The sequence below is a fragment of the Mixophyes fleayi genome (assembly GCF_038048845.1).
Source record: "Mixophyes fleayi isolate aMixFle1 chromosome 4 unlocalized genomic scaffold, aMixFle1.hap1 SUPER_4_unloc_2, whole genome shotgun sequence".
In the NCBI taxonomy this organism is placed as follows: Eukaryota; Metazoa; Chordata; class Amphibia; order Anura; family Limnodynastidae; genus Mixophyes; species Mixophyes fleayi.
This window is the reverse complement of record NW_027445888.1, coordinates 430948-453863: the sequence shown is the minus strand read 5'-3', so window position 1 is coordinate 453863 and position 22916 is coordinate 430948. Positions and strand designations below refer to the sequence as shown.

General features: G+C 43.0%; 1 protein-coding gene across 1 annotated transcript; it reads right to left on the bottom strand.

Moving 5' to 3' along the window:
• Window positions 1-1368: 1368 nt before the first annotated feature.
• Window positions 1369-22661, bottom strand: LOC142111302 (hepatic lectin-like). Its single transcript, XM_075193801.1, has 7 exons — window positions 22560-22661; window positions 20459-20569; window positions 18205-18270; window positions 10489-10536; window positions 6276-6418; window positions 4470-4591; window positions 1369-1774 (listed from the first exon to the last, which is right to left on the bottom strand). The coding sequence occupies exons 1-7, from the start codon at window positions 22603-22605 to the stop codon at window positions 1642-1644; spliced, it is 669 nt and encodes a 222-aa protein (XP_075049902.1). The 5' UTR covers window positions 22606-22661; the 3' UTR covers window positions 1369-1641.
• Between the last annotated feature and the right edge of the window lie 255 nt (window positions 22662-22916).

Genomic DNA, 22916 nt, shown 5'->3' with positions numbered 1-22916 from the left:
ATTAAATTTAAGCAGAGATCCTAAAATCTTATTTACAATTTTATCTCTTGGATGCAGTGACAATTTAATATGACCATGGGTCCTGGGTGGTGCTCAAGCAATTGGCAATAATTTTCCTTATGGTTTTGGTTTCGGATCCAGTAAGGAAGCCTTCATCATTTAATATTTACCATGACATACTTCCAGGGTTACGTTTCTATTAGAACGCAGAGCAAGCCACTCACCCCATATGTTTTAATGTATGCAGCAAGTTCCAAGTATTGTGGTATAAATAGCGACATGATCTTCTAAAGTTCATTGGAATATGCTGCAAGCACTGCATGACAAGCTCACTTTATCTTTTAGTACAGTCAGAATTGTGTCAGTTATCTCTCGCCCTGATTACTGTAACCTCCTTCTCTCTGGCCTACCTGATTCTCGCCTTGACCCTCTTAAGTCTATCCTCAATGCTGCTGCCCACTTCATTTTTCTCTCTCACCGCTCTGTCTCTGCTGTCACCCTCCGACAGTCACTACATTGGCTCCCCATACCCTACAGAATTAAATTTAAACTCCTCACTCTCACCTTTAAAGCTCTTAGTCAATCTTCCCCTCCCTACATCTCCAATTTTATCTCTACCTACACTCCTAGCTGCCCCCTCTGCTCTGCCTGTGACCACCGTCTCACTACTTCACTAATCACCTCCTCTCACTCTCATCTTCAGCCCGGGCTGCTCCCCTGCTGTGGAACGATCTTCCACGTTCCATCAGGTTAGCATCTACTCTCAAAGGCTTCAAGTGTGCCCTTAAGACTCATTTCTTTATTCACGTCTATCAGTCCTCCTCCTAACTTCCTTGTCCTGGCACTCTCCCCCAGTCAGTACCACCCTATTTGTGTCTCCCCCTTCCCTTTAAGATGTAAGCTCTCATCAACAGGGCCCTCTTTCCTTGTGTGCTCCTTCTACTATTCCATCACCCTCTGTACCTCTTGGCCTGCTTCCCTAGCCCTGTTTTCCCTGTTTTCTTAAGCTTCACCCTACTTCTCGCTGATTTCTACCATCCCTTTCACTATCTGTCTCAGAAATAATCTGATTTGCTTTACCCTGTCACCTATGTTTGTATATATTTTTGTTCTTTCTGTATCATGTTGTGTCTTGGTTCTCTGTTTTCTGTATATATAATGTATGGCGCTGCGGACCCTTTGTAGCGCCTTATAAGTCAAAGATAATAATAATAATAATAAAGGTATGGAGTACCTAGAGCTCTGGGCACCACCCCAACCACCGATGTTCTAAACCGGCACTCTCTGGAAATGCTAAAGTCCACCACCTTAGATATTACCTGTGTACTCCTCATCGGCAACATGTAGTATAATGATCGTAGGACAACAAAAATAAAATACACTTTAATTTCATGGTGAAACATAAATGTAACAGATATATAATTCTGATCCAATTATGAAATTATGAGAATGGCTGAATTAATTATTAATACTATTGTCGACAGTGGGGAAAACAGTTCATACATAAAACAGGGGCACACCAGGCAGACAACATAAGCATAGACGTGAAAATAGTTTCGTTTAAAATACTGATTAGAAGTATGTAATCAATTAGCTCCACTGTGTTGGCTGTCTAATAAGTCGTGTGTAGGACATATACGCTCAGAGCTTCTTCTCACAGATTGCGTAACATTGGTCATAAGTGCAGGGCACATCATTCCACTCTCCGTTGGTCCACATGTGGCCACAGTCTTCACCCTCTAAGTGATCATTTGGCTCCCCTTCCTTCCAGAACCTGAAAGAGAGTAACAGGATTGAATCCACTACTTATTCAACTTTACAGTGACCTGCACGCGGTGGAGGCAGAAATGTAGTGGTCTGAATCAATATGAGAATGCATGGTATAAATTCATCAAGGACTAGTGACATCACTGAGGCATGATAAACTTTGTGACTTAAAGGACAACTGCTTTAGTGCAACACAATAATATTTTTCAAGGTGGTCATTGTTTAATATTTCAAAGGGAAAGAAGATGCTTGCAGTGAAGGGGGGGATAATGGGTATTGCCAAATAAAGGTTCATCCCGCCCCAGGGCCGCCTTTGCCTAATAAGAATGTTTAACAATTTCTTAATCTACATGACGCAAGTCCTAATGTAATGTACATTGTACAAACTGTATTGCAGTCGAGTTGCCCGTGCCATACCTGCTCCCAGTGTTACAAGAGCCTGGATGTGGGAATGCAGAAGGGGGCTTCCAAGAGTCTTCATTAATGAATTGGTCAAACTGTCAGTTTGACAATATATATTCTCTCCCTGATACCGTGCCCAATGTTTATCCTGCATTATCTCCACTCAGCAGAGCTGATCACAGCAGGAGGCGAAAAGTGAGTGAGATACTCACATTCCTTAGAGCCAGTCCCACTTGGATAACCCCAGATACCAGCACCTAGATACCAGCACGGGAGAATAAAACCTACAGCTTGGTTGAGGCAGTACATAACTGGAACTTATGGTTTCCACTGGATCAAGATGCAGGGAGCAAAAACAATTGTGGGCCAACTCCACTGGAGACACAAACAGTGACAATCCGGAGGTTTTCGCACTGGTGTAGGCCTGCCAAAAGCGGGGTGATACTTAGGCTGAACCACTGCTTAACCAGGCAGCAGGAGAGAGAGAGATAAAATACAATATGTGGAGCAGCCTTTAGTAGTACCAAAGATACCACTAACGTCTCACCCTTGTATGTGTGCCCCTGTATGTGTTTGCTCAGGCCAGCATGGTTACTATGTTTTATTATCATATGCAGTCGTGGATAACATAATATTGATTAGTGAAATGTGATAAAGGACATATATTGCTCTACGGAGGGGTGAACAGCCACTTCCCATTCTGTAACAGGACTTGACTTTACACAAGCTCATAGCTGGTAGAAATCAGGTCTCATGCTATATTTTTAATCAAACGTATTTTGCATTTTCCTTTGGCGGAGAAGCACATTTCTAGGCGCACTTTTTCCTCCATGTAAAAAAAAATTTCAAACCTATGAAATTGCCCCGTGTAATAAAGAGAGTCATGATGGGCCACCACTCTCATGACTAATTTAAGCCACACGTTTGATTAAACAGAGCAGCATTTTAGGCGAAAAACCCAACAGATTTACTTAATGAAAGGGGTGGTAGGAGTTTTGATGAGTGGAGGAGATTATTGATGTGACATCTTTACTTTTGCACAGTGCACCCTTTCAGGTTTATTTCACCTCTCTGCAAACCCCAGCACGCTTCTAGTTTGCGGAGGTGTCTCCTGTAAGGGTTAAACAGAAATGTGCCTTTTATGTGTCTATCTATCTTCAGTGTCATGTATACTATAAGCTATTGTTTCTACTTGGATGATGTAACCATGCTCTGCTAAGCGCATCATATTTGTGCATTTCTATTATTACTTTATATGGTCATGGTCATCATTCAGATAACTTCTATTTAAGAACAAGTTAAACAAATAAATAGCAGCCTCAGAATGAATGTATTGATGGGTGTCCAGAAGACTTCTCTTTAAAGAATTCAGGTGTCCGAAATGAAATAACAGAGGTGCTCCCTGACTGCGATCAGTGTTTGTCTACCGAACCTAAGTATAGAAAAACTATGTAATCACTTAATTGTTGTCTGTTTTTATTTCTAGTAGTTGCTTATAGTCACTAAATAAATCACTGATATTAGTTGAACATATGTTCCACTGGGAACATCTCCCAAGAGAGGAGAGTAGTTGTGCACCTTGATATCCTTGGATCATCTTGCACAACGGTGTAAAACCAACACATTTTGCTCTGAACATACATTGTGTTTTAAAATTTAATCCACTGACAGCATAACTAGCTTTAGAATTCTGATTAGACACCTGACAGAAGTCTGAGGATAGAGAGAGGGGGGGCGATTTGGGCAATCACGTCCACTAGCAGCCAGCAGACCCCTCCATCCCATTAAATTGTGGCAGAGAGGTCCGATCATCGAGAAGAAGGGGGGGGGGACCAACCAATCAGAGTTAAGGAGGGGCGTGACAATGCAAAATCGCCCCCCCCCCCCAAAAAAAAAAAAGTCTAGGTCCTCCCCTGCAACTGCCTAGTTAGAATTCTAGAGCAAGTTATACTTTGAGTATAGAACTTTTTAATAGATCTCTTAATATTTTCTTTCGTTTGAGATATTAAACAATGGCCACATTGAAAAGTGTGCAATTTTGCTCCAGTACAGCTGCTGTTAAATTCATTTTGTATGGTAGTCAGTCTTTAAATGAAACAACAGTTTGTAATATCCACTAATGCATTTGTAAAAGACTACTGTTCCTGTCACAACTTTCTATATTTGATATTGTGACTGTTCTTTAGGCATTCTTGTGTACTCTGTCCTTGTGGAGTGTTTTGTTTTCAAGTCATGAAGTACCTGCCCTTTATTACACCATTCAGCTAAACCTGCAGAGCTTCAATTTTGTAGAGACTTACTTGTAAGATGTTTCGTAATTCGATCCATCCACCCAAGTCCACGCACCTTCCTCATCAATATCATGCAATCCAATCCAAAAACGCCTGATAACGCCGGCGTTAGATTTAGCGTTAAGGAAAATCTGAAAAAGAAATGGGCAGCTATTAGGTAACACCGTAGTCGGAAAATTACATTGTAAGATTTCCTAAGTATAATAATAATCAACTAATTCCCAATTGTAGGCATATTCTCAATGATTAATACAGCAATATATTAAGAAGTGTAGTATGTCCAAATTTAATATCCAATGTACTGTGTGTAAAAATTATGACACATAGCTTGTAAGTGAGAAATTGGGCATAACTTCTTTAGCGGAGTAAAGTTGAGTGGACAGAAACTCGAATTAACATTTAAGCACACATATGGATATTCACACACCCTGTGAAATATCTATTGCAAACATATGTGTTGAAGACAATATTTAATTTGCAGGGCCGTGGAGAGTGATCACCAACCCCAGGGTAGAGGACTTTTCAGGCCTCCCTGTCCTTAATCATCCATCACTTTGGTGTACGAGTGGAGCAGATTACTGTCGGCTGGAGTCACTACAATTATGTGATTTCACGGTGTGGCAGCGGGTGAGTCTGCATGAAGGGTTGTCAACTTCTACGCATTAACTTATTCCTGCTCGTATGTTTTCTTAATTCAATCTGAAATGACTTTATTTTCTTACTTATCATTGTATACCGCTACTTAAAAAACAAACGTGTTTTAAAAATCCCTCAAAAAAGAAAAATAAATTAACATTAACAAATAAATAACATTTCTTTTCTGACTGGGTTGGGCCTGCTGGGCCCACGAGAGGCCAGACCCCAGGGCTTCAGCCCCGGCTAACCCAGCTCTAGAGAGACCTGTTCATTTGTTTTAGAAATATGCCTACTTGATATATATGCTGAAGTTATGTTTTATTGAGAAGTAATGTGTCATGTGCATTACATGTTATGCCTTTAAGGTGGCTGATATGGCAATCCTTATAAGCTTCAATCTTATTGGAATTGTACATATATAAGAAGGACTTCCTAGTTTCAGATAAGGAAAGATGTAGAACAGACCATCTTTAAACTTCACTATTCTGAAAGAAAAGGGATTTCTTTGTGTTGTCAAGTCACTACATTGGATGTGATAAGAAGGCCCAGGCATTCCAAATAGGTATTCCACCAATTGCACTCTTAAAGACTCTGTAATCTCTCCTATGTCTGGGTTGCATACTTGAATCTGCTGAACCTAGTTTTAAGACCACTTTCTTATTTCCATTGTTAGTTTTTCTGCAAAACAACCAGGCTCTGTCCTACAGATCTCCCATGATCACTTCCTCTGATTGGTTGCTCCTCCACTTGACAACTGATTCAGTGTTTGCATTTATGAGTCCATCGCCTAATACTGTTATTAATATCTGCAGTAATCTGTTCATTTGGCATAAACATTGATCGACCAGATCTGTGAGCACTTTAACCACATATGGAGATAGCCATATTGAACAGGTCTGGACATTCAATTGACAAGTAAAACGTGGAATACTTCCTGTTGGACAATGAAGTGCAGATACTCATATCAGCCCAAAAATTCTGTACAATCCAATTTGGATTGGACCAAGGGATCAATTTGGACCTATTTGAGGCCCTTCGACCTAAAATGAATAAATGGGCCATTAATCAACAACCATCAGTTGAAACTGTGGGAGACAATGACATTCTGAATCCTGACACCTCATCCACCAAGACGATCTTTCCCTTTGGACCCCCATCTTGGACCAGATAATATCTCACCTGCTCTCTCTCACTGGTAATTACAGCGAGGTCGGCTTCTTTTTTAATGCACCCATCCCTGGCTTTTTGCCAGTTAGACTTGACTAAACTGAGGTAATAACAGCTGTCATCAAAGTGTAGCCAACCGACCTCACAGGGCTTCTCTGAAATGAAAACAAATCTGATCATTTGTTGCAACACATTCTCTTATATTTCCATGATTGTAAGAACAATTTCATTTAATCAAGAAATTATCATCAGTCCTATTCATTCAGTCACTCTTATCAATTTTACGCATATGTTTCCCCAACAGCCGCCCCAATGAATCTTACAAAACATTTGTGAGCTTTCTAAGCTTATCCTATTTCAGTATTAAAGAAAAATGTAGAGTTAAGCCCCAGTGTTATTGTCCTGTCAGACAGTAAGCTACACAGTAAATGCCATTTAAGAAAGTGCATTGTAATGTTACACTAGGGGCCTGATTCATTAAGGATATTAACTTGAGAAACTTCTTATTTCAGTCTCCCAGACAAAACCATGTTACAATTCATGGGGTGCAAATTAGTATTCTGTTTTGCACATAAGTTAAATACTGGCTGTTTTTTCATGTAATACACAAATACTTGATAGCTTATTTGTACACTGAAATTTAAAGTTGATATTTGTGTGCTACATGAAAAAACAGTCAGTATTTAACTTATGTGCAAAACAGAATACTAATTTGCACCCCTTGCATTGTAACATGTTTTTGTCCAGGAGACTTAAATAAGAAGTTTCTTAAGTTAAGATCCTTAATGAATCAGGCCCTAGTTGTGCAAATGGATCTGTATGTCCAGCTAGCCCTTTCTTAGATGTGCATCCAAATCATGTTTATTTTACCACCCCTGTGACAGTAATCTGCACCTAGTTTTGCAGGATTCAGTTTAGACTGGAAAAATGTTGGAACGCGTGAAAAATTTGCCATCAAATTAACACTTTAGGGCCATCACATTCCTTAATTTCATCTTTGTACATCTTTCTGCTACAACACTGCACAAATTGGCCTCATTTATGTCTTACATTAATCATGAGGGGGCTTTATGAATATGTTTATTACATGTGTCACTTTTGTGTCATTCGTTGTTATTATGACATTGGTCTAAATGTGCCTAATTATGTGTCTAACCATATAAAGCGCATCAGGAAAGTAAAAATATGAAACCTTATAATGGGGGAACAGCCCTCTTCCCCAAAATATGCCTTCTCCTCCTTTTGAAATAATCTCATCCCACAAACTAATGTCCACCTAGCTTTTCCCATCAGAACATACAAAATATACCACCACTGCAAACCCTATCATCTTGGCCCACAAATCCATGCTCTTCCTGGTAAAAACAGGTGTATTCAGACAAATATTGTCACAAATGGCATAAGCACTGCAGAAGGTGCATTTACATTTTCGTGACCTTTTGAGTTCTTAGCAAGGGAACGAGTAATATACAATAAAAGTGGTCAAATTTCCTAACTTACCATTAGAGGGTAGGAGAAATTAAGTAATTTGTGTTCAGTTTGAAGCTGCCTAAAATATGATGGAGCCACTATAGATAATATATCTGAAGTAATGTATAAATAAGACCGATACATAACTACAGGCTTATGGGCCCAAATCAAATTTTGAGCACTTTACTAGAACCTTCTAAATGAGCCTATTCTTGTGCCAAACCCGGTGGCTGAAGTTGAGCCTAACTTTGGCGTGAATGGAGTTGAAAAGGTGAATATTTCATGGAACATTTTTTTCAATTTTGCTCATTTCTAGTGGCTAATACACATCGTAAAGCCCAAGCTGAATGCTAATATACAAAACTGAGCCCAATGTGGTGGCAACTATGCAAAGCTGAGCCCAATAGGGTGGCAAGTATATAAAACCCAGCCCAATGTGGGGGCACGTATACAGAGCTGAGCCCAATAAGGTGGCTAGAATAAGAAGCTGATTTCAACCTAGTGGTAGGTATACAAAGCTGTCTCTAATCTGGGGGCTAGTGTTCAAAGCAGCCCAATCTAATGGCAAATTTTAAAAGCCGAAAGCGACTAGGACGGATGTACAAAAAGCCATTATTAATGTAGCCGAAAACCATTGCTCCCACCACGTGATCCAGTATTTATCAGTCAGTGCTGCTATTGTCTGACAGTACCTGCACTGGGCTCCTATTGGCTGGAAGTGTTTCCTGTTGGACAGGAAGTGCAGCTCTATCAGTTAATAATAGGAACTCCAAGGGGTAAATGTATGAACATGCGAGTTCTTCAACACCCGCGTGTTCGGCGATTAAATTTCAAGCAGCGCTGCATTGTAAAGGGAAGTTTCCCTTTACAATGCAGCGCCGTTCGAAATTTAATCGCCGAACACGCTGAACACGCGGGTGTTGAAGAACCCGCATGTTCATACATTTACCACCAAGTCTGACTGTCTATCAAAAAAGAGTTGTTTTCTTTCCCTGACAGAATGGCAACAGTGTGCAAAAAAATATGGGGAGTAAGGATGAAAAAAGTTATAGGACAGCTTTGTTTAAGTGGTTGTTTATTCTGGAGATTCCAGACATTTCCATCTGTAATTGTGGGGAAAGAAGGGGTTATCCATTCCCACCACTGCTGCAGCTTGTTTACCACAGTTCATGGACCTGGTCAGGGCACAGTCTTTAACCCATTACATAACCCAGCTACTCCTATGGTAAAAAAGGCAGGCACTGGGCTTGTTCAAATTAAGATTAAGCCCGCTGAGACCCTCTCTCAGATAGCCAAATTATATTTCCCTCTGTATGTGTATAAATTGTAATATAAACTGTGACAAACTGATCTGATGTATGTATTGGGTAATATGTCTCTGGGATAACATATAATAGAAGGTCTGCTTCAATTGCACTCTTCTTCCAAGGTGAGCTAAGCACCAGTTATTGTGACGGCACTATGCATGAAGAGGGTCGGCTTACACCCACTAGAAGTGCCATTAAGGCTGGAGCTCTCGATCTCACAAAAAGACAGCAAGGGGTTACTTCGGGAGATAAGGGGTTCCAGTGAGGAAGCCACCAGATGTAGCTGCCCCTCTGAACCCAGAAGTCACGATTGTAGGAACCAGAGCCAAGACAAAAGGCTGTGCCCAGGACATAGGCCCAGCAGATGAGGAGCATCTCAGGATTGGGGAAGCATCTAGCCCAGTGGCGGAACTACCACCGTTGGAGGGGTGCTGTGGCGACGAGGTCTGGATATCAGCGGTGACCCCTAGCTGCCACACACCGTGCAGCGGAGGTATTTCCATAACTGCCTGCTCCCTCTGTTATCTCAATGCAAACATAGTGTTTGCATTGCAAAATGGACTTTCACTTTCACTGCACATGTACAGTATTGCCAGGCCACACCTCCACATTTTGTGACCAGGAGACCTAGTGTTCTGCCTCTGGTGAAGCACGTCAACAGGCAGAGAAGAGGCCAGGTATACACCTCAACAGCCTACGTCTGTAACCACCAAAGTAAAGTGGAGCAGGTAGGAATCGGGACAAAGAATCCAGATCGCTGCAGGATTACTGTGGTGCTACAGTAACTCTCAGCTCTGATTACTCTGATCACCCTGATGTGAGGAGGTCTGCAAACCAGAAACGAAGGAGTCAGTTGACAGACAGAGGAGAGAGAAAGCTGTCTGCATTGCCCCCCTTAGTGTGCAGTCCATTACATCCAGAGATAGCAGTTGAAATAATTGATATTGAGAAAGAAAATAGATGGATTGGGGAGCCAGTTGAGGGAGAACAGCTCCCTCCATGAATGACCGGGAATTTCAAAAGGACCCGCATATGACATCACATTGCCACCTCCTCTTCATTCTAGATCCAGAACACCTTAAACTTTCTATTTATTTAACTATTTCCCCTATTTTTCTGTTTACTGTGCTTCCTACGGATGTATAGCCATGCTTTGTAAATAGTGTACTATGGTTCATACATATGATGATTGTATTATTGTATTAGGTCATACAATTAAATAATCTACGTATATAAAAATTTTGGTTTTACAAAAATGACGACATGAGGTGACATCAACTAGGGGACACTGTGGTGCACTTCTCTGTATTTAAACATTATAAATGTCCTGTATTGAAACTTTTTCAAACAATAGGTGGCCTAAGTTTTGTATTCATGCTCCTGTGGCTTGTGTGGCATTGTTTTTCTTGTAGGAAGGAAGGAAGGGGGGGGGGGGTTCATTGACTTACTCTTTACAGATGTTTTCAGCTGGTCTATCAATGAAGAAACTTGAATGACTGCAAGAGAAAAAAATGCTTAGACAGTGTTCTCCCCAGCACCTATTTCCCAGGTGCTCTTTTTACTTGCCATCCTGCTCTTGGAGCCCAACAGAGTCCTATTATAATAGAATAAACCATTGTTTCTCCTATTAGAACAGGCACTATGTGAGCACTACAGCCAGCAGTGTGTGTTAGATCACTGACCATCAGTCTGACCAGTCCTGGCAGGTGTGGGCAATAACCTACAACATTTTTCAATATTATTGCAAAGTATTACAACTATCCTAGCTACTTATTAATGCCACCTGGATGGCAAAATTTTCTGGGGAGAACACCGGCTTAGATATTTCTCCACATAAACAGAGCAACTTGTATATAAATATCTCCTTTCAAATAAGAAATGCTAGCCTCATGTATGATGGGATTATCTGAGTTTACATAGGGGGTCAAAGTGGAGTTTTGTAGCAACCTACAGCAACTAATCAGCTTTGATTGATCTATTGCAAAATAGTCAGTGAAGGAAATGTGTGATTGGTTGCTATGAGTGTCTGTACTAGCACTTTCTAGAGCTGGGTACACACTACACAGTTTTCATCCAATAATCGTCTAAATCAGCCGACATACGACCGCTTGTTCAAAAGTCGGGTCAGTGTGTGCAGTGACACGATGGTCGAAAGTCTGCCCAAATGGACGATTGTCGCCTCATTTGGTTGGTCGCACCATTTAATATTTTTGTTCCAATCTCGTTTCCGTTGTGTAGTGTGTATAAACTTCCGACCGATCCACAACAGTGAGTACGAAATTAGAGTCATTGCTCACGACAACATGGCTGTAAAAAGTCACTAAAGGGACGTCCACTCTTCCCTTTATCGTCCTAAACAAGGCTAGTGTGTATGTAGTCCATGGACCGAGCGATCGGACCATCGATCGTATGCAAAATCGCTCGGCATAAAAAGTTAGTCGAAATTTCTGTAGTGTGTACCCAGCTTTAGGCTAGATACTCACTACAGTGTTTTCAGTTGATTAGTGGTTCAATCGGAGAATAAACAACTGATTGGCCTGATATCACAGTAGTGTGTGTTACGAACCGCGGCTCCCCGACGGGCCGCCGTGGCTCGCTTCCGGTCTTCTCAGACGCCCCGGCCATCTCCATGACGACCGGGGTGTCACTTCCGCCTCTGACGTCCCGGTTGCCTAGGCAACAACCGGGACGCTGTAATCCAGAGGCCGCAGCGCCCGGCCAGCGGGCTGACACCCGGGCACAGATCAGCAAGGAAAGGTAGGGTTGTTATATATATCTATAGACTCTTATGGGAGTCTTATATATTTACTGTATTAGTACTGGCTTGGTTTTTGTCAGCATTGTGTCAGTGCAGAGTCATACAGTGGGAGGGGTTTCTGTTATCATGATTCCTATTGGCCCTTCTTGCTATTTAAGGCAGTGAGGACTGAGCCTCATTGCCAGTTATAGCTTCCTGTTTAGCTAGGCTCCTGTTCCTATTTCCCTGCTCCTGTGCTTATTCTATTATTGGATTTCCCGTGTATGACCCCTGGCTTGTTTTTGGACTTTGTTGTATTGCCTGTGACCCCTGACTTCGGCTCGTTTTCTGATATCCCTGCCTGCTGCCGGCCCTTGACCTTTTGCCTGGGTCTCACATCGCTGTGTTCTACTACGCTGCCTCAGGGTTCTCCCCAGTCAGTACACACTACACGACCCTCCGTTCGTCTGCAGCCAAGTCTGTCCCCACCACTAGGGGCTCCAGCGAACACCAGACATCAGAGCAGATTCCGGGTTCTGTCGTGCTGACTGAAGGAGTTCCTAACATTATAACTGGCCCAAAATAAAGACGATCCTATTTTTCACCGATGGAACCCAGTCCGGCTCAAGTCCTAGCAGGGCAGATCCAAGTTGTGTCGCAGATGATTCAGGATCTTTCTCACAGGCTTTCTGCTCAGGAAGAAGCCGCCAAGGCCTCACAAGCAACTCCGGCACCTGAGCCAAAGTTAAATCTTCCGGACCGGTTCTCTGGAGATAGAGCCTTATTCTGAAATTTTAAGGAGGGCTGCAAGCTGTATTTTCGTCTCAGGCCCCGCTCCTCGGGCTCGGAGCAACAGAGGGTCGGCATTGTCATCTCCTTACTCCAAGGCGATCCCCAATCCTGGGCGTTCAGTCTGACTCCTGTTAATCCAGCTCTGCAGTCCGTAGACGCCTTCTTCAACGCACTTGGTCTCTTATATGATGACCCAGATAGGGTGGCCTCGGCCGAGTCCCACCTAAGAGCGCTGAAACAGGGACGGCGGACAGCGGAAGAGTATTGTGCCGAGTTCCGACGTTGGTCGGTCGACAGCCAGTGGAATGACCCCGCACTACGGAGTCAGTTCCGGCTTGGGCTCTCGGAGCAGATAAAGGACTCCTTAGTCCAGTATCCTTCATCATCTTCCTTGGAGGCCTTAATGCAATTGGTTATTAAAATTGACCGCAGGATCAAGGAAAGAAGGTCCGAGAAGGAGGCCGCCTCACCATCCTGGTCCTCTCCAGCCGTCTACCCAGTTCCTCAGGATTTACCAGAGCCCATGCAGTTAGGGGCTTATCGCCTGTCCCCTGAGGAGAAATCCAGGCGGCGGTCATTGGGGCTATGTCTCTATTGCGGCAATAAAGGCCATCTCCTGCGTAGCTGCCCGAACAAGGCGGGAAAAGACCAGGCCTAGGAGTAAAGGAGGAGGTACGCCTAGGTCTCCAGATGGTCTCTTCCAAGAATTCTGTCTTAATCCCTGCTCGGATCATGTATGGTAATCGATCCGTTTCTATCTCCGCTCTGAAGTCCTCTCGTTCTTTCTGATTCCTTGTTCCTCCGTACCATTGATCCTCGGGCATCCCTGGCTTCAACTTCACAACCCTCACATAGATTGGAGCACGGGAGAGATCATACGATGGAGTAAGGCTTGTTCCTCAACCTGTCTTGCTCTTCCTCTCCGGATTGTTCAGCCTTGCCCTGGATCTCTTCCATTGCCTTATCGTGAATTCCACGACGTGTTCTCAAAAAAAGCAGACTCTCTACCCCCACACCGTAGCTACGATTGCTCCATTGATTTGGTTCCGGATGCCAAGCTTCCTAAGGGAAGATTATATGCCTTGTCTATTTCCGAGACTAAGTCTATTGATGATTATGTGGAGGAAAACCTACGTAAGGGATTCATTCAACCATCCAAATCACCCGTAGGAGCGGGTTTCTTCTTTGTGAAAAAAAAAGATGGGAGCCTCCGGCCGTGCATAGACTATAGGGGTTTAAATGGGATTACCGTGAAAAATACCTATCCGTTGCCACTCATCTCCGTGCTGTTTGATCAGCTCAAATTAGCCACGATATTCTCCAAGATCGATCTGCGGGGGGCATATAATCTAGTTCGAATCAAAAAGGGTGATGAGTGGAAGACGGCCTTCAACACTCACTCAGGCCATTATGAATATCGGGTCATGCCCTTCGGCCTATGTAACGCCCCCGCAGTGTTTCAAGATTTTATTAATGATGTCCTACGAGAATTCCTGGGGAGATTCGTTGTAGTGTATCTTGACGACATTTTGATTTATTCCCAGTCACTGGAGCAACACCGTACTCATGTCAGACAGGTACTTCGGAAACTCCGCCAGCACTGCCTCTTCGCTAAACTCGAGAAATGCGAGTTTAAAGTCACTCAGGTCACGTTCCTCGGATATGTCATCTCTCCTCGTGGCTTCTCCATGGATTCCAGTAAGGTACAGGCAGTTCTCGATTGGATCCGGCCAAGCAATCTTAAAGCCATTCAGAGGTTTTTAGGATTCGCTAATTACTATAGGCGATTCATCCGGTCATTCTCTGTATTAGTGGCTCCAATTACAGCCCTTACCCGAAAAGGGGCCGATACCGTTAATTGGTCCTCTACTGCTTTAACGTCTTTTCAGGAGTTAAAAGAGGCGTTCATCTCTGCACCTGTCCTCCGACACCCCAATCCAGAGTTACCCTTTATTATCGAAGTGGACGCTTCTTACGTCGGGGCAGGTGCCATCCTTTCTCAGAAAGATCTCAATGATCACTGCCTGCACCCCTGTGCATTTTTCTCCAGGAAATTTTCCTCCGCTGAGACCCACTACGACGTTGGAAATAGGGAGTTGCTGGCAATCAAGTGGGCATTTGAAGAGTGGCGCCACTGGCTAGAGGGAGCTAATCATGTTGTTACAGTATATACCGACCACAAAAATCTACAGTATATTCAATCTGCCAAGATTGTGAACTCCAGACAAGCCCGGTGGGTCCTCTTCTTCTCCCGTTTCAACTTTACCATTACCTTCCGGCCCGGATCCAAGAACATTAAGGCGGACGCCTTGTCTCGCAGTTTTATCGCCTCTCATCCTTCCCTCGCAGAAACCACTTTCATTATTCCGGCATCCAAAGTAGTCCTTGGCCTAACTCAGGATCTTGGCACAACTCTCCGTGGTCTCCAACAGTTGGCACCATCAGCTACTCCCAGGGGTAAATTATTCATACCGGATTATCTGAGGAGGACGGTCCTCACCGAATGTCATGATAATAAAACCTCAGGTCACCCTGGAGTATCCAAGACATTGGAACTTCTGTCTCGTTCCGTCTGGTGGCCTTCCTTGGCAGCAGATACCAAAGAGTTTGTGTTATCCTGTGAAACCTGTGCCAGGAACAAGTCTTCTCGCAAACGTCCTGCCGGGCCTCTTATGCCACTGTCCATTCCAGCGAGACCCTGGACCCACATATCGATGGATTTCATTGTGGAATTACCGCGCTCATCCAGCTTTAACACCATCTGGGTGATAGTGGACAGATTTAGTAAGATGGCACATTTCATCCCTCTTGTAGGATTGCCATGTGCTAAGACCTTGGCATCTCTATTCATTCAGCACGTTTTCAAGCTCCATGGACTTCCTGTTAACATTGTCTCTGACCGCGGCTCCCAATTTGTAGCCACATTCTGGAGAGCATTCTGTGCCCAATTAGGAATCAAACTATGTCTATCTTCAGGGTATCACCCACAGTCCAACGGACAAATGGAGAGGGTTAATCAACCCCTTGAGCAATTTCTCCGTTTATATGTAACTAAATGCCATAGTGATTGGGCTGCTCTGCTTCCATGGGCAGAATTCGCCTACAACAAATCGTGCCATTCGTCTACTCTGGTATCGCCATTCTTCTGTAACCTCGGATTCCATCCTCGGTCCAACTCGCTGGAAGTCTGGAATCAAGCTAAATCTAGTTCTTCGATTTCTTATCTGTGCCGGATATGGAGAAAGGTTCACCTTGCCCTCAAACAAGCTTCGTTTAAGTCTAAGCATTATGCTGCTCAGCATCGTGGACCATGTCCTTTCAAGGTCGGGGACAAGGTGTGGCTGTCTACCCGCAACATTAAACTTAAGCAACCTTGTAGGAAGTTAGGTCCTAGGTTCATTGGACCCTTCTCCATTATTAAACAGATTAATCCTGTGGCTTTCAAGTTGAAACTTCCTCCTTCTCTCAAAATTCCTAACACATTCCATTGTTCCTTGTTGAAAGCAGTCACATGGTCACATAAATTCAGACCACGTCAATTGCACAGACCTCGTCCTGTCTCAGTCAGAGGACACCAAGAGTTTATTGTTGAAAAGATGCTAGACTCCAAAAGGGTGCAAAGTCAAATCCACTTTTTGGTCCACTGGAAGGGCTACGGCCCGGAGGAGCGATCTTGGGTGCCGCAAAAGCATCTTCATGCTAACCAACTCATTAAGGACTTCTTCAAAAAATATCCTGGGAAACCTGGAAGTCGGGGTGCATTGACCCCTCCTCAAGAGGGGGGGGTACTGTTACGAACCGCGGCTCGCTTCCGGTCTTCTCAGACGCCCCGGCCGTCTCCATGACGACTGGGGTGTCACTTCCGCCTCTGACGTCTCGGTTGCCTAGGCAACAACCGGGACGCTGTAATCCAGAGGCCGCAGCGCCCGGCCAGCAGGCTGACACCCGGGCACAAATCAGCAAGGAAAGGTAGGGTTGTTATATATATCTATAGACTCTTATGGGAGTCTTATATATTTACTGTATTGGTACTGGCTTGGTTTTTGTCAGCATTGTGTCAGTGCAGAGTCATACAGTGGGAGGGGTTTCTGTTATCATCGCTGCCTCAGGGTTCTCCCCAGTCAGTGCACACTACACGACCCTCCGTTCGTCTGCAGCCAAGTCTGTTCCCACCACTAGGGGCTCCAGCGAACACCAGACATCGGAGCAGATTCCGGGTTCTGTCGTGCTGACTGAAGGAGTTCCTAACAGTGTGTACCCTGGAACGATGAACGGTTATCGTTCCAAAGTACATGAAATTGGCGATTGAGATTTACAAACTGACTTGAAAATCTTGTTCAACAATGGAACGATGTTGTTCCAATCCTGCAGTGTCTATGCACACTGCACATGACTCTGGAGTTTACAGAGTCATGATCTTGTGAGCTGATGGTTATGACAGATGACGAGCACAGATCTGAAGAGAAACCTTGCAAAACGTGTATAGTGTGTACGCAGGAATCGGTATGCTGGCCGGGGCTTTTTTTTTCAGTGGTTGGTAAATTCGTTATAGATAACACATTGGTCGAAATTTTCTGTAGTGTGTACCCAGCCTTAGTAAATAACCCCCAATGCTGTTGTTGTTTCTATGTGTAATTCCCCCATAAGTGCTTTGGAGATTGAGTGATACCCCCGTGACAGGTAATCAAGTGTGACACCATGGGGGTGTGGCCGAAGGGTTTAAATATGGAACTCAGAAGTCTCAGGTGTGGTGGGTTCAGAGTAGTGTGAGTTCAGATAATAGGATGTACAGTTAGAATATATACTCAGATAAACTCTGAGTTCGGCTTGCTATCTCTTGCTATAGACAGTAAGCTCCTGACCTGGGCCCTCTTACCTCTTTGCCTGTCTGTATTACCCAGTGTTGTTTTATTACTGTGTTTGTTCCCAATTGTACAGCGCTACAGACTTTGCTGGTGCTATATAAATAAATGTTGATGATGATGACTTCTTCAGCTCAGTCTATATTCTTGCTGAGCTGCTATGTGAACGAGCATGTCTGTGTTCCAAGAGGGAGGCTCTGTTAATGTGAGAGGAGAGGCTGCGGAGAGCTTGAGAGACGGTCTATAGGGCAGGACGATAATGACCTTACCTGTTGGGGAGTAGAGCACTGTAAACGTGGCTCTCAGAGTCACCTGTACAGTGACGGATCATGGGGGGGGGGTGATCAGGATAATCGCCCCCCCCTAGCAGCACAAACCTACCTTTAAATTATGTCCCAGACGCTGATCAAAACGGGGAGGGAGGGTGGCCAATCACAGGTGGGGCGGGGCCAACCGGGGTCAGCCAATCCGAATTGAGGGGCGTGACTATGCTAAATCGCCCCCCTCCTAAAAATAAAGTCCATACACCCGTATGTAGCAAGTCTGCTAGCTATCCATTGTGGCTGAATAAAGAGGAGCATATTGGTGCCCCGTGTGAGAGTGTTGGAGCAATCATGTAAAAGGCAGAGTCATATTACTGATTAACTAAGAGCTATGCTGGAGTGTAAAATGTTGTAGATGTATATAAATTATGTACGTAGGATACTCAGTTTCATACATACTAACATCCTTGGTATAATTCCCCCTCTCCCTTATTGATTGAACATTTTTACCTTTATTCTTAAAGGCATCAACTTCTGTCTTACTGACTGTAGACTGAGACAGACTGGTTGCAGTGGCTGAAAGAAACAAAACATAATCTATGTATTGCTGCTAATTCAATTACATATAAGAAGAACTTAAGGTGATTCAGACCATTGGGGGAGTGATTTGTACTTTTGCAGGGGGGGGGCAAAACTTTTCATTAGCAGCCCCCACAAACCTCTTAAACCCACAGGGAATAGCTCTATTCCCGAAACATGTGCATAAGGCGCGTCCACTTTTGGCAAACACCCTAGACATAATTGGTCCACCTTCCCAATTTTTATAATAGACATTTACATCCTGGGGAGTGCCATTCAATGTGACGCACAACGGGGGCAGGTATAACTTCCAGTGAATACAGGCAGAAGAACAGATCACCACAAATATCTGCAAATTCTTATTATAAATCGGGGGATGGGGAATTATTTTTTAGAAATAAAGGAGTTCTCCTTTATGGTGTTGCTTATTTTCACAACTGACTTCTGAATGCCTGTTGTGACTATTTGTTTCTCAGCTACAGTTTGCTTTGAAGTTGTTTAATGTTGGGGAGATAACAGAAATTCACTGTTAAAGGATAATTACACCTTTTGGGTGAAAATGTTTGAAACATAACTCACACCCCTCTTTACCTTAACACATACTTGGCAATATTCCTGAATAAAAATCATAGATAAAATAGGTCACTCCCATGATCCGTCCAAACTATGCCCAGAACTGTCCAAATAATGCCCTCTGCCAACAGACTACACCTCTTTCTACTGCTACATATTGGGACTGTCCCCAGAAATTTGGGACGGTAGCCTTAACTGAGGGGGTCTCTTCATTGCATTGTAGAGCTCCCTGAAGAAATAAGGTTTGGACTAGACCACAACCAAGATCTGTGTTAGCCCTGTCACTGGTCCCTGTCATCATGTTATTACGGCCACCAACATATAAACTCCGAGCTGTACTTTTTATTGTTCTCAGAACATTGCAAGGAGTGTGATGACAAGGACTGGAGGCAGGGCCCATGATAACACTCTTTTTGTGGTCTCCTCCTGAGTGGGGGCAGTTTTGTGCTTACTGTGTAGAGCCCCCTAAGTGTCATCTCCCTTCCCCTTGGAAACAGCACCCCCACCCTCAGCTGTTTCTACCTAAGCAGATGGAAAGGATTGGGGACAACATCTCACGTTCCTTGAGTCTGGAAGAGTGGTGTTGGGCAGTGACATCATAGCCGAGCGCCACTCTCCCAGCCCATCACTGACATTAACGAGCGGCAGCCATCAGCTTCACAGGTAAGAAGATGCTGGCTGCTTCTCATCCATGTCAGGGCTGGTGTTCCATGTGGGGGCTCCCCTGTTACATTAAGAGCTCCGGATCACTAACATTATGTCACTCATTCATTGTTTTTCAAGCCCTCTAACCATTGACATCCTAGGCGACTGCCTCGGTTCACCCAATGATAGTGCTGGTCCTGCATGAACATTGAACATGGATCCCCAGCGTTAAAGTAAGGGGGGGCAAAGGGTTGGCATTTACATTTTTAAATTTTCAACCAAGAAGGTGAACTTAGTAGACCTGTAATGAGCAATATATTTTTTCTGGCTGTGCATAAAGTGGCTGGAACTTGTTAGAGCATTGGCCTGCGTGTAGCCAAAAAAAGACATGTGTCTTAAGTGGTCTAGATTTATGGCAACAAGCTGAAATGGTAAAGCAAATCATGGCAGTTAATTTTGCTCTGAAATGACTGGCAATACTCTAGTGTATGACTATAAATCCAACAATGTGCTGTCTATATACACACACTCTGTACTTATATACTTACTATATATCTAATTGCCTGGAACCTATGTAGGAACATATTATCATTGATGAGTATTGATAAACCTACATGACCAAGTCCTCAGATCCTGATCAGAGATTACAGCTAGGTAACAAGAAGTGTCTAACCAGCAGATTGCCACGCCCCATAGCCAAACATAGGTAGGGGCCCAGTGATGCCTCTGTAGCCTCCCAGGCTCCCTGTTCTGCTCTGCTCTGCAAATATGGCGCTCAATGGAGGACTGCGCTCTGCTCTTTTCTGAAAAGGGAGGGGGCACTGAGGAGTGCTGTATACCCAGCAACCCTGGTAGTTTCACTACTGGTCACAAATCAATGGTACATTGTTGTGACAGCACCTCCTACTGGTGAAAAAACACTAAAAAAATGAATTACATGTGAACATGAGATAAAAATAGTTCTTACATCCAGAGAAGACAGTTATGAAGAGGGCCAGGATCAGTACATACAATATCATCAGCAGTCCATAGCTGATCCATTCAGGCTTTTGTCTGTAGAAATAATACCATCTTGTGGCTGAAATGAGAACACACAATGATACTACAGTTAAATACCATAAATATATACAATATACACAGCTTAAAACATTGCAACTGGCTTAAGCAATCTATGTTTCACAAACTGCTGTCAAACTACAAGCCCCAGCAGGTATTGTCAGCCTAGTATGTTGTAACTTGTAGTACGGTCATCTACGGTGGAACTGTTAAAAAAGTGATGGAGACTAACAGGTTGATCATCCCAATACAAAAAAATCACACAAGAGAGAATAATCATTCTTTGTAGGAATTGTTTGTATGTGTATTCATCTACATGTGTACATAAGCACATATCAACATTAATGATGTAGAACACAATAGACAGACAAATTATGTAGCAGCTCTTCATTTATACCTCAAGTATGAACTTACTCAGATACCTTTGAAATAAAGATTTAACTCAGCACCTGTTGCCAGGATACCAGATCTGGCTCGATACCCATGCCAAAGAGTGCCCACAGACTCAACCGGGAATTTATATATATATATATATATATATATATATATATAAAAAAGTAATGGAATAGAACACGATATCAGATTGGCGCTTTACCCAATGTATGGATAATAAAAACAATGATAATCAAAAAGTGATACTAAACAAAGATATAAATAAACATAAAACATAAACAAAACACCTCCTCAAATATGTGTGGCAGCCAAGTCTCCAATATCGGATGGTTAGACCGAAAAGAGGTATCAAAATGATAAGTTATGGAAGGACGGCACCTTCAGGTATAAAAACAGATAATTGTGTATATATAGTCAGTAAGCTCAGAGAGTACAGAGACCATAAAATCCAGAGAAAAATAGTAATGCAGGTGGATATCTGCATATAGCAGCATATATCAGCAAATCTGGTGAGACACTGTGCAGAAGTTCAAACTGAACGAAACGCGTTGAGGCCCACAACTGTACTATCTGAGACCCTGTTTCACTGATCTACCCTGGGAGTAACAAATTAAGATATTACCCTTTCCTGAGCTTTTGTATGGAGCCTATAGAGGGACATCTTTAACTACCTCCAGGGATATGACTACCAGTGATCTCGCCTGTATATTATACAGATAAGCTTATATTTATTATCTTCATTGTGAGTTTGCATTTTATATTTTTAATCTGCTGAATAAATTGTTTGCAAAAATACTACACCATATGGCTTTCTTATATCTTTCCTATTATTGAGCGGTGATGCAGCAGTTATTAATAGAACATACTATATTTGCATCTTGTCTCTGCGAGCAAAGGAAATCACCACCTGGGATGACTGAGGAGCCTATATACAGATAAGCTGTTATTTTACTTATTTCTGGTACGCACACTACTACACTATTAATCTGCACAGTGTCTCACCTGATTTGCTGATATATGCTGCTATATGCTGATATCCACCTGCCTTACTATTTTTCTTGGGATTTTATGGTCTCTGGACTCTCTGAGCTTATTGACTATATATACACAATTATCTGTTTTTACACCTGAAGGCGCCGTCCTTCCATAACTTATCATTTTGAGATATATATATATATATATATATATATATATATATATATATATTTATTTATTTTTTAAAAAACATATGGTTTTTTTTTTACTTTTCCAAAAGTGGAACTTTCTCTATGTTGAAAAGTTAGTGTTGACTATGCTAATGCAAAACTTCAGAAAACACAAAGTACCTGCACTGTGGCTTAAACAGACACCTGATTGCCAACTTGGGTAATTGTTATGTCAGAGCCGTAACTTAGAATTCTAGTGCCTGGGGCGAGAAAGACAGATGCCGCCCCCCTAGCCCTCAATTGTAACCAAATTAACCTAAAATATTCCTAAATTGCTAATCTCCCTTCAGCGTTGCGCCCTGGGCGGTCACCCCTGTCGCACAGCCCAAGTTACTGCCCTGGGTTATGTCTCTGTGTCTGTTGAACACAAAGTATATAACTAAGTATATAAAAGTTAATTGTTTACTTTCTTACCTGAATACTTGAAATCACTGTAACGGCTTGCACTGTCTGATTCCATGTTCAGGGCTGAAGTGTTGTTCTACATGTGATGGTTTTATGCTGATTTGCTGAATCAGGGAGGAAATGAATGAGATAAAAACATGCTTGTTCCACATCCGTTGCCAAATAGTTTGTGTAGTTTATGCTTCCTAATAAATTCATAGGCTTCATTCCCAAGAATATTAGTCCCAGTTCCAAATTTGTTGCCTGATTAGAAAATAATGTGTTTTGCTTCCTATGGGTCTATTTGACAAGTGTTGAAGAGCCGAAATGGTGGCGTTAACGTCGGCTTTTACCACTTTTTCCTATTTAACAAGGGGTTAATGCTAG